Source organism: Triticum urartu, chromosome 6A (genome assembly GCF_056163025.1).
Source record: "Triticum urartu cultivar PI428250 chromosome 6A, HENAU_Tu73, whole genome shotgun sequence".
In the NCBI taxonomy this organism is placed as follows: domain Eukaryota; kingdom Viridiplantae; phylum Streptophyta; class Magnoliopsida; order Poales; family Poaceae; genus Triticum; species Triticum urartu.
The window spans coordinates 25894986-25907342 of record NC_141878.1 but is presented as its reverse complement, the minus strand read 5'-3'; the positions used below and the strand labels follow the sequence as shown (position 1 = coordinate 25907342).

The following is a 12357-nucleotide window of genomic DNA, read 5'->3' as shown; positions in this document are numbered from 1 at the left end:
GCCGTGAGGTACAAGAGAGAAGGATTAGGAATCCTGTTTGATTACAAGGAGGAATAGAATCGGGAGAGGAAGAAAGAGATAGTTGAGATTACAACTACAACTACTACTCAAACTCTAACACCCTTCCTTAATCTAAACTATCCTATGTTGAGATTTCTCTTGAACTCTTCAAAAAGCTTAACCAGCAAGGCTTTAGTGAATCCATCTGCCACTTGATCCTTGGATGGAATGAACCTTATGTCCAACTTCTTCTCTGCCACTCTTTCCCGCACAAAATGAAAATCAATTTCAATATGTTTAGTCCTTTCATGAAAGGCTGGATTAGCAGAGAGATAAGTGGCTCCCAAATTATCACACCACAAACATGGAACACGGCGTTGCTTAACTCCCAATTTATCAAGCAATGATTCCACCCAAATGATTTCAGCAGTGGCATTTGCTAATGATTTGTACTCAGCCTCTGTACTTGACCTTGACACTGTAGCTTGTTTTCTAGCACTCCAGGAAATAAGGTTTGAGCCAAAAAATACTGCAAATCCTCCAGTTGACTTTCTGTCATCAATACATCCTGCCCAGTCAACATCAGAGAAAGCACTAACAAGTGAAGAACTGGAACGTCTGAACTGAAGTCCCAAGCTCACAGTATGCTTAATATATCGTACAATCCTCTTGACAGCTGACCAATGAGTAGAAGTAGGAGCATGCAGGTATTGACAAACCTTGTTTACAGCAAATGATATGTCCGGTCTTGTCAAAGTCAAGTATTGTAGAGCTCCAACAGTGCTTCTATATTTTGTACTTTCCTCTTCCTTAAGTGGTTCTCCTTCATGTGTTGAAAATTGTTCTGAAGAAGACAATGGAGTGGGCGAAGGCTTGCAATCCTTCATTCCCATACGAGTTAGAAGTTCAGTAGCATATTTTTATTGACTCAACATTATGCCATCTTGAACTTTCTTAACTTCAATGCCTAGGAAGAAGTGCAAATCACCAAGATCCTTCAAGGCAAATTCTGAACTCAAATCATACAAGAGAGCATTAGTGGCATTTTGTGAGGAGCTTGCAACTATGATGTCATCAACATAAATTAGCACAAACATGACAGTATTTGCTTTGCTATAAATGAAGAGAGACGTATCAGCCTTGGACGCAACAAAACCTAGACGCTTCAATTGTAAGCTCAGCCTTGAGAACCATGCTCTAGGAGACTGTTTCAGACCATACAGATCTTTGTCAAGTTTGCAAACATAATGCGGTGCTTGTTGATTTTCATACCCTGGTGGTTGCCTCATATAGACCTCCTCTTCCAGAACCCCATGCAAAAACGCATTCTGAACGCCTAGCTGTCTAAGACTCCATCCCCTGGAAACAACAATGACTAGCACAAGCCTTATGGTAGCAGCTTTCACAACAGGACTAAAAGTGTCCTCATAATCAATACCATAACGTTGCTTAAATCCTTTTGCAACTAGACGTGCCTTGTACCTATCAATAGAGCCATCTGCTTTTCTCTTAATTCTATAAACCCACTTGCAATCAATGATATTTTTACCTCTTTGGTTGGGGACCAAATGCCATGTTTTATTCTTCATGAGAGCACCATATTCTTCATCCATCGCCTTTTTCCACTTAGGATCTCCAAGTGCATCACTTAATTTTGCTGGTTCACCTGAAATACACAACATGCCATATGGTACAGTGCCATCCTTCCTTATTTTCGGATTTCTAATACCTTTTTGTAAACGAGTCATAACCCTTGATGAAGTGGCAAGTTGTTGTTGCGGTTGCACAGAAAACGGCACAATCTGACTATCCACAGAAGATCCAGATGAGTCTTCCACATGTGTAGATTGAGCAGACGCAGAAGATCTTGTGGTCATTGGTGTGGTAGCTCCTGAGACGAAGCTGTCCTGGGCTGCAGTATTTCTGTTCGCAGAGGATCCCGTCGGATGCATGCGCGCAGAGCCGCCCATTGGCTGCATGCGCTCGATCTCTGATCCGCGCGTGGCCCGCGTACCGCCTGTGGTTCGGCTGCGCTCGACTGCTGGCAGGCCCGTCGCTATCACGCGCGTGTCCCGCGGTCTGTCCACTGATTGGCTTGTCGATGTCCCCTGGTCGGCCTGTCCGCTACTGCTATTGGGCGACTGATCCAAGGAGGATCCGCGCAAGCGATCCGAGGCGGCCAGGCGCACGGGTGTAGCAGGCGCCGCCGGATCATCCTCGTGAACTGCGCCAGCCTCTTCTACATGAAATAACACCTGATTTTCATGATTTTGATCATTTTGAGCCAAATTTTCTTCAGGTACCTGCATAGGCATAGCAGCAGGAATAGAGGCAGGAGTATTTTCATCAGTTTGGTTAGCACAATTGTTATCACCCCCTTGATCAAAATCTAGTAGAAGTAGTATTTCTTTTCGAAGGAGAGCGCCGGCATTTGGATGAAGAGTTTCGAAAGGGAAAACAAATTCATCAAAGATGACATCTCTCGAGATATAAACCCTACCAGTTGAGACATCAAGACACTTAAACCCTTTGTGCATGGGACTGTATCCTAAAAAGACACATTTTTTTGAACGAAACGCAAGTTTGCGTGTATTATAGGGTCTAAGATTTGGCCAACAAGCACAACCAAAAATACGAAGAGATGTGTAGTCAGGAGTGATACCAAAAAGGCGTGTGATAGGATTCTCAAATTTGATGACTTTGCTAGGACGAATATTGATAAGATATGTGGCAGTAAGAAAAGCTTCATCCCAAAATTTAAGAGGTATAGATGCATGGGCTAACAAAGCAAGTCCTACTTCAACAACATGAGGTGTTTTCGTTCAGTAGAACCGTCTTGTTGGTGAGCATGAGGACATGAGACATGATGTGAAATTCCAATTTTTTGAAAAAAGGAATTGAGTTTTTCATACTCACCACCCCAATCTGTTTGCATAGCAAGGATTTTGGAGTTTAACTGGCGTTCAACAAGGTTTTGAAAATTGGTAAAGACTTGGAATACATCGGACCTTTTATTTAGCAAATAAATCCAAGTAAATTTACTATAATCATCAATAAAACTTACATAGTATGAGAATCTACCAACGGATGTAGGGGCTGGTCCCCACACATCTGAAAATATAAGTTGCAAAGGAGCAGTAGATACACTGGTAGAAATAGGATATGGTAACTGATGACTCTTAGCTTGTTGACACGCATCACAAACTGACTCAGCACTAGACTCATAAGGAAGTTTATTTCTACTAAGAACATGTTGAACGATAGTTGAAGAGGGATGACCCAATCGACGATGCCACTTTGCTGAAGAAGGTTTGGTAACACACCATGCTTGTTTATTGGACCATGATGAAGAAACGGATGATATAAGTGGGTAGAGGCCTCCCTCACACTTTCCTCTAAGAATGACTCTCCTCATTGCCAAGTCCTTAACAACACTTGGTTATCAAGAGTAAACCGATGAACTGAGACAAGATTTTTTGATGCATGAGGGACGTGTAAGACATTATTAAGATGCAAATTTTTCTTGGGGGTTTTAACAATTGAGTTACCAATATGAGAAATTTCCATACCCGATCCACTTGCTGTGTGAATTTGGTCACCTCCGTGGTATCTTTCTCGCATTGTCAATTTGTCTAGTTCCCCCGTTATGTGCTCGGTAGCTCCAGAATCTGCGTACCAATTTGTATCAATCCCATAGGAGTTAGTGACGAGGTTGGCCTTCTTCTTCTCTTCATGGTCATCATCATACCGATGCCAACAGGCCCTTGCACCTCCAGGATGAAACTTATAGCAAATCTGACACTCTGGATAGTCCCCTTCATGTTGCTGTTGCTGTTGTTGTGGAGGTTGTTGCTGGCGTTGCTGGTAGTTGCCGCCACCGCCGCGAGCAGAAGAAGAAGGGGCGCGATTGCCACGGCCGCGCCCTCTGTTCCCTCGCCCGCGACTTCCTCTGTTGCGGTACTGCCCACGACCTCTGTACATGGTGTTTGCAGACGAACGAAAGCCTGAAGGCTCGTCGCCCAACATCTCCATCCTCTGGTCGAAGGCTGCGATCTGTGAGAAAAGATCATCAACGGTAATTGAATTCTTGATTGCGCCGACTGCAGCAACTATGGGATCGTAGTCCCGATCAAGGCCGGCGAGGATATAGTCGACCATCTCGCCATCGGTCACTGGACGACCGGCGGCTGTAAGCTCATCCCCGAGGCTCTTCATCTTGGCGATGAAGGAGTTGCTTGACATATTGCCCTTCTTGGTGTAGGAGATGGCAATTCTCAGATTTGTTATCTTGGATTGGGATTGTGCAGCAAACAGCGTGGTAAGAGCAATCCATAGATCATGAGTACTCTCCTTACCGATGACCTGCGCCAGGATTTCAGGGGTGAGCGAGTTCAACAAGTAGCTCAGAACTTGTTGATCTTTCGCCAGCCACGGTCCATATAGAGGATTTGCCTCAATAGCCATGGTCTTGTCTGCCTTCGCGACCTCCACCGTTCTTGGCGGTGCGGCATCTGAGCCGTCGAGGCGGCCGGTTACTTGTGCGCCTCGCAGCGCCGGCATTACCTGCGCTTTCCAGAGGAGAAAATTTCCCCTTGTGAGCTTCTCTGTTGGCGGAGCTCCGAGGTTGAGGGCGACGACGCTGGAAGCGGCCATGGCGATTGGGTTTCTGGCGATAGATGGTTTTCGAGGGTTTCTATATCGATAGATGAGGGGATCGCTAGACGTGGGAAGAGACTAGGCTCTGTATACCATATTGGATTCGATGGAAGCGTTCCTACTCTCCTGGAGGAGAGCCGCGGCTGTTTATTTATATGTTGGCAAAACACCTTGCCGTGAGGTACAAGAGAGAAGGATTAGGAATCATGTTTGATTACAAGGAGGAATAGAATCGGGAGAGGAAGAAAGAGATAGTTGAGATTACAACTATAACTACTACTCAAACTCTAACAACTCCGTGTGAAGTTCTCCGAGTCTATCATCTGCCTCCCAAGGCAGGGCACGCGACGGCGCCCACCACCGCCAGTCATGTCGCCGCGGCCGAAAGGCCTCTTTCTCGCGCGCTGCTCTGTAGGCACCGCGCACGATACATGCACCTCCGGTAGACTTCTACCCCTGGCGCAGCAGTATCCCGAGGCCATCCGGTGAAGCGCTACTCAGCGCACGACGCACGACACAGCAGCGACGTCCGGCGTTGCTGGCCCTGGCCATGCAGGAGAATGCGACCACGATGCCCTCCAGCGGCACCACCACGTCCATGGCCTTCAGCCGGCAGTGGCTCGCCCCTCCCGGCGTAGCGTGCCTCTCAAAGCGACCGCGACGACGACGGCAAATCAAGCATATGGCGATGGGGCGTTGATGCACCGGGGAAAGAAGGGCCATGGTGGCGTGCTGGTGGGTAGAGCAGAAAGCAAGGCAGAGATGGGAACCGACAAATCTAGGGACCACGAGTACATCAACACCGACGAACAGCGACGCGCATGCTCTGGAAATACCGACCAAAGCGGCACCGATACGTTATTTATACGGTGAAGACCACAGACTGAACACCGCGCGAAATATCCGGGCGGCGCAACTGCACCGCTTCGACCGATCAGCCTTGGCCACTCACATCACCGCTACCGCTGCATGGATCCGCACACATATCTTGTCGCTTTACTTCTGGAATCAAGCTGTAGGTGGAGGTGGGACTAAGTGGGACTAATTATCCCATCCCACTTAAGTAGCATTAGTGGACTCTCATTGGATTTGAAAAATATTAAGTGGGCTAGCCCTATTAGCCCATTGGGACCCCACCATAACCCACTATTTACTTGAGCCTTGAGTTTGTCTCAAAAAAAAAAACTTGAGCCTTGAGTGCCCAGCCGAGAGTGGATAGAGCAAGCCGCACGAGTGCACAAATTCCAGGCGGCGGCGGTGCTCCACTTCGCCGCTGCACCTTCTTGGCTACTCCTCGCACCACCACCTCACACCTTGCCCCTCCTCTGACTCAGACGTTCTCCCTCTTTGCCTTGCTCCGCCGTCCCCATCAAGAATCACCGGTCCCTTTTCTCCAACTCGGGAGGCGCCGCAGCATAGCAAAGGTACTCCGAGCGCCGCTGCTGATGGACGCCGTCGCCACATCCCATCCTCTTTCGCCTCGCACTCAGGTCCTTTCGGCCTCCACTGCCTCGCATCTTCTACCCCGGTCGGACGCGACCCCTAGGTCATCGGCTGCAGGTAGTCCATCAGATTCATTCAGGCTCGATTCATGTTTCTCTTTCTGTTAAGAGTCAAGACTCAGATGCTGATGGATTGCTCATGTATTCAGATGTTTGCTTTCCTTCCAAGTTCAAGATTTACTAAAATTAACTTTTCCCCCTTCTGTTTCTATTAGAGATGTACTAATTCATGAAGAGAAAATTTGTAGTCTGTAACTGGCAATTTGTGATAATACAGCAGGTTCTTTCCTTCTTAGTCCATGTTTTTAGTTGCAAATGCATTTGTTAAGTGGGATCCCACTTAGTCCCACATAATTTATGTTAGTTTTGGTGGGGTGCCCACTTTTTTAAGACCAAACCGTATTGGGACTAGGTGGATTGTGGTGGGACTCCCACCTACAGTCCCACTTGCAGCCTGATTCTGGAAGCAAGTGCAACTCTCCTGGCCAGTTCCAATTGGTCGGTTGGCTACCACGCGGCGTCACCCAATTAGTCTGCATGCATGCAACAACTCAATTAACCTCCTACAATGCAAACACGTACATATATATAAGCTCCGTACCACGTGATGACCTATTACATGCTAGGACGCTGCAAAGAAAGGAAGCCAAAATTTGAAAACCTGCGCTTTGGGGTCAGCCACTATGTCAACAGACAGCAAAGATTTTTCAATTAATTCAAAAAAGCGTCCAACCGCGTGTCCGGCCTCCGGCGAGCCCGGCGTCGTGCGTACAACGTGGTCGGATCAAAGGAGGACATGGCCGGAGAAGCAGCCGCCCGCGGAGGCCGGTGAGGCACGATGTGCAGAGGCTGGTGTGGCCGTGGTGCGCGAAGTCGGAGGCCTGCGGGGCCGACGGGGGACGGGCTTGAGATCGCGCGGAGGCCTGCGATGGCGAGGTGGGACGGGTCCGGCGACGGGCGACGGGCCCGGAAGCGCGCGGAGGCCTGCGATGGCGAGGTGGGACGGGTCCGGCAAGGGATGGGGCCGACCGCGTGCGGTTGCTCCGGGGAGACACGGGGCGGGGTCGGCGGCGTGCGGTTGCTCCGGGGTGACACGGGGCGGGGTCGGCGATGGGCGACGGGGCCGGTAGCGTGCGGCTGCTCCGAAGTGAGGGGGGCGGAGCTGGAGGAGCTTGCGGTTCCCTCCGGTGCCAGATCGAGCGGCCGGCGTCTTCTTTTCATCGTACAGAGAGAGACAGGAGAGAGAGTGGGGTGGGACTGGATAAAGGAAACCGAAATCGATGGCACGTAAGAAAGAAATCACGTTCAAAGAGCCGAAAGCGACGGCACGTACGCACACAGAAACACAAACGAAGAGTCTAGGCCACACACACCCAAAAAACGCTAAAGCAACCAACGCGACGGCACAGCAGTTCAAAAAATTTCAATGAAATAAGTGAATCCACAAAGCAATTGTACACCGCCACATGCCAAAATAATACCGCGCGGCACATACGCTATTCACCGTGGGTCACTTTCAACCAAATGGCTGAATCTCAGGGCGAAAATCTTGCCTGGAATAGAGGCTTGGGTATCTGCATTACTAGACGAGGAAATCGTTCTGTGTGGACACACCGATGCGGCCGGTGTGGAATGGATCTAGCAGAAGCTAGCGCGGGACACGCCTTCGGCTGTTGTCGTGTCACACACTGCACAACACACCGTGTCTTGTGCAGTACACCACAATGCCATGTGTGTAGATATCAATCATCACGTATCAGAGAAACATGCACTGCATGGATATTTAGCATGAGATAACTTAATAATTGCTGCATTTTTCCTACATATATACAGTAACTCCTTTTCTCACGATTCCTACCCTATCCCTGTAATGAGCGGCACGGATCTCTACATAGCTCTGGGATCCGTGCCAACAGCCAGCCGCACGCTCGCGCCAGACGTGCCAGGCGCGGTCGGTTGTGTGGGCTCCAGCAGCCCGCTGCATGACGCGCGGCCCCCTCCGACAAGGCGAGACGCGCCCTCCAGCCCGCACCGGTCTCCCGCTGCCACACGGCAGCTTGGCAGTGGCCTGGACCGCACGCGCTTCACGGACCAGCCGGACTGCTACAGGCGGCGGGTTCTCACGCGTCAGACGGACGTGGGGCCAGTCTCTGACTCAGACGGGCCCGCGCGATCACGAGCTCATGATGAGCCGGTCGGCGGCTCCATATCGTCTGCAGTTCCTACGGCGTCTCCCTCACCATCGCCTCGGGTCGCTGCCACAGACAATCCCGTGCACCTGGAACCGACAGTGGCAGACGGATTTTCCTCGGGTCATGCTGCTGATCTGGCTCCTGCAGGATCTTCTGTGGCTACAAATCCTGCTGGTTCACCGAAACGTCGCACAAGACTACAACAAGGTGTGATTCAACCGAAAAATTACAAAAACATAACCAAATATGGTCTAGTTTGTTCCACAGGTGAACCAGGTGAGCCCAACACAATTGAAGAGGCCCTCGGTGATGAAAAGTGAAAAAAGGCAATGCTAGAAGAATATAAGGCACTTGAGAGAAATAAAACGTGGCACTTGGTTTCTCCAATGCAAGGTAAAAACCTCAGTGACTGCAAGTGGGTATTCAGAATTAAAAGAAAGTGTGACGGAACCATTGATAGTTATAAGGCTAGACTAGTTGCAAAAGGCTTCAAACAACGGTATGACATAGACTACAAGGATACTTTTAGTCCAGTTGTAAAAGCTGCTACCATTCGTCTCGTATTGTCTATTGCTGTTTCCAGGGGATGGAGCCTTCGACAATTAGATGTACAAAACGCGTTTCTTTACAGTGTTCTGGAAAAGGAAGTATACATGAAACAAACTCCTGGTTTTGAAAGCAAACATACACCTTCCTATGTGTGCAAGCTAGATAAAGCATTATATGCACTGAAACAAGCTCCAAGGGCATGGTATTCCCGTCTCGGTAAAAAGATGCAGACACTTGGCTTTGTTCCTTCCAAGTCTGACACCTCCTTGTTCATTTATAACAAGTTCAACACCTCCATGTTTGTTCTTATATATATATGTTGATGATATTATTGTCACAAACTCATCTGATGAGGCAATATCAGGACTCTTAAAGGATTTAGGTGATGAATTTGCTCTCAAGGATCTAGGAGAATTGCATTACTTTCTAGGAATTGAGGTGAAGCAGCACAAGGATGGCTACATCTCTCTCAAGAAAAATATGCATCAGATTTGGTAAGGAAGGCAGGCTTGCAAGGTTGTAAACCCACACCCACTCCTCTCTCTAGTATAGAAAAATTATCTCTTATAGAGGGAACACTTTTGAGTCTAGAGGATAGTACAAAATACAGAAGTCTTGTAGGTGCACTTCAGTACTTAACATTGACCAGGCCAGACATTTCCTTTGCTGTCAACAAAGTATGTCAGTTCCTACATGCACCCACTACAGTTCACTTGACTGCAGCAAAGCGCATTGTCAGATATGTCAAGTATACTTTGAATGTTGGTATAAATTTCAGCAAGTCACCTTCTACTCTTGTGATTGCTTTTTCGGATTCAGATTGGGCAGGATGTTTGGATGACAGAAGCTCAATTGGTGGCTTTGCAGTATTTTTTGGACCCAATCTTATATCATGGTGTGCCAGAAAACAAGGTACAGTTTTCAGGTCTAGTACTGAAGCAGAATACAATGCCTTGGCCAATGCAACATCAGAAATCATATGGGTACAGTCTATCTTGAAAGAGTTGGGTGTGAAAAGCTCTCAAACTCCATGCTTATGGTGTGATAACCTTGATGCCACCTATCTGTATTACTAGACGAGGAAATCAATTTACAAATGAATGAACGTTCCATGGACACACCGATGCGGCCGGTGTGGAATGGATCTAGCAGAAGCTAGCGCGGGACACGCCTTCGGCGTGTCTTGTGCAGTACACCACAATGCCATGTGTGTAGATATCAATCATCACGTATCAGAGAAACATGCACTGCATGGATATTTAGCATGAGATAACTTAGTAATTGCTGCATTTTTCCTACATATATACAGTAACTCCTTTTCTCACGATTCCTACCCTATCCCTGTAATGAGCGGCACGGATCTCTACAACTGCAGGAACCTAAGCCATATCTGCTACGGATCCTCCACGTAGACAACCGGTGTTGTAATATCGATAGTAATGGTCAAGGTATTACTGTAGGGGAACGTAGTAGAATTTTAAAATTTTCTACGCATCACAAAGATCAATCTATGGAGTCATCTAGCAACGAGGGAGAGAGGAGTGCATCTACATACCCTTGTAGATCACGAGCGGAAGCGTTTAAGAGAACGGGGATGATGGAGTCGTACTCGACGTGATTCAAATCACCGATGACCAAGTGCCGAACGGACAGCACCTCCGCGTTCAACACACGTACGGTTGGGAGACGTCTCCTCCTTCTTAATCCAGCAAGGGGGGAGGAGAGGTTTATGAAGATCCAGCAGCATGACGGCGTGGTGGTGGAAGCAACAGTGATCTCGGCAGGGCTTCGCCAAGCGCAGGGAGACGGAGGAGTGTCACGGGAGGGAGAGGGAGAGGCCAGGGGCTTGGGCGTGCAGCCCTCCCTCCCCCCCACTATATATAGGGTGCCAAAGGGGGGGGCGCCGGCCCTAGGAGATCCAATCTCCTAGGGGGGGGGGGGCGGCCAAGGGGGTGCCTTGCCCCCCAAGGCAAGGGTGGCGCCCCCACCCCTAGGATTTCTAACCCTAGGCGCAGGGGGAGGCCCAAGGGGGGGCGCACCAGCCCACTACGGGCTGGTTCCCCTCCCACTTCAGCCCATGGGGCCCTCCGGGATAGGTGGCCCCACCCGGTGGACCCCCGGGACCCTTCCTGTGGTCTCGGTACAATACCGGTGACCCCCGAAACCTTCCCGATGGCCGAAACTGGACTTCCTATATATAAATCTTTACCTCCGGACCATTCCGGAACTCCTCATGACGTCCGCAATCTCATCCGGGACTCTGAACAACTTTCGGGTTATCGTATGCCAATATCTCTACAACCCTAGCATCACCGAACCATAAGTGTGTAGACCCTACGGGTTCGGGAGACATGCAGACATGACCGAGAAGCCTCTCCGGTCAATAACCAATAGCGGGATCTGAATACCCATGTTGGCTCCCACATGCTCCACGATGATTTCATCGGATGAACCACGATGTTGAGGATTCAATCAACCCGTATACAATTCCCTTTGTCAATCGGTACATTACTTGCCCGAGACTCGATCGTCGGTATCCCAATACCTTGTTCAGTCTCGTTACCGGCAAGTCACTTTACTCGTACCGTAATGCATGATCCCGTGATCAACCACTTGATCACATTGAGCTCATTATGATGATGCATTACCGAGTGGGCCCAGAGATACCTCTCCGTCATACGGAGTGACAAATCCTAGTCTCGATTCGTGCCAATCCAACAGACACTTTCAGAGATACCTGTAATGTACCTTTATAGTCACCCAGTTACATTGTGACGTTTGGCACACCCAAGGCACTCCTACGGTGTCCGGGAGTTGCACAATCTCATGGTCTAAGGAAATGATACTTGACATTCAAAAAAGCTACAGCAGACGAACTACACGATCTTTGAGCTATGCTTAGGATTGGGTCTTGTCCATCACATCATTCTCCTAATGATGTGATCCCGTTATCAATGACATCTAATGTCCATAGTCAGGAAACCATGACTATCTTTTGATCAACGAGCTAGTCAACTAGAGGCTCACTAGGGACGTGTTGTGGTCTATGTATTCACACATGTATTACGATTTCCGGATAACACAATTATAGCATGAACAATAGACAATTATTATGAACAAAGAAATATAATAATAACCATTTTATTATTGCCTCTAGGGCATATTTTCAACAATTACATGAGCACATCAAGCACCGGACAACAATCAAAGACAAGTCGATGGTATATGTCAAACCGTATATAGATGGCGGGTGAGTGTGTGTGAAGGTCTTGTCTATCTCGGCATGTCAGCTACGAGAACCTCGTCGTCAATGAGATAAGTCGTTGTGAGCTTCCGGACACCTCCATGCTTACGATAGAGTAATTGGCAAGCGAAGAACATCAGGAGGAGTAGGTGTAACATGTTGTTTGGGCGAGGACGAGAGTTGTATGTGAGCAGAACACTTGACTAGTGGCACG

General features: G+C 48.6%; 1 protein-coding gene across 1 annotated transcript; it reads right to left on the bottom strand.

The window, feature by feature from the left end:
• Positions 1–920: 920 nt before the first annotated feature.
• On the bottom strand, positions 921–4560 carry LOC147963458 (uncharacterized). Its single transcript, XM_087529583.1, has 2 exons — positions 3583–4560; positions 921–2303 (listed from the first exon to the last, which is right to left on the bottom strand). The coding sequence occupies exons 1-2, from the start codon at positions 4558–4560 to the stop codon at positions 921–923; spliced, it is 2361 nt and encodes a 786-aa protein (XP_087385709.1).
• Positions 4561–12357: the final 7797 nt, after the last annotated feature.

Bases quoted from the DNA above. Each gene is read 5' to 3' on its own strand.
- LOC147963458 (XM_087529583.1), bottom strand. From the start codon at position 4,560: ATGCCGGCGCTGCGAGGCGCACAAGTAACCGGCCGCCTCGACGGCTCA. The intron at 2,304-3,582 runs GCAAGTGGATCG...ATGCCTATGCAG, and splicing joins GAGGTGACCAAATTCACACA to GTACCTGAAGAAAATTTGGC.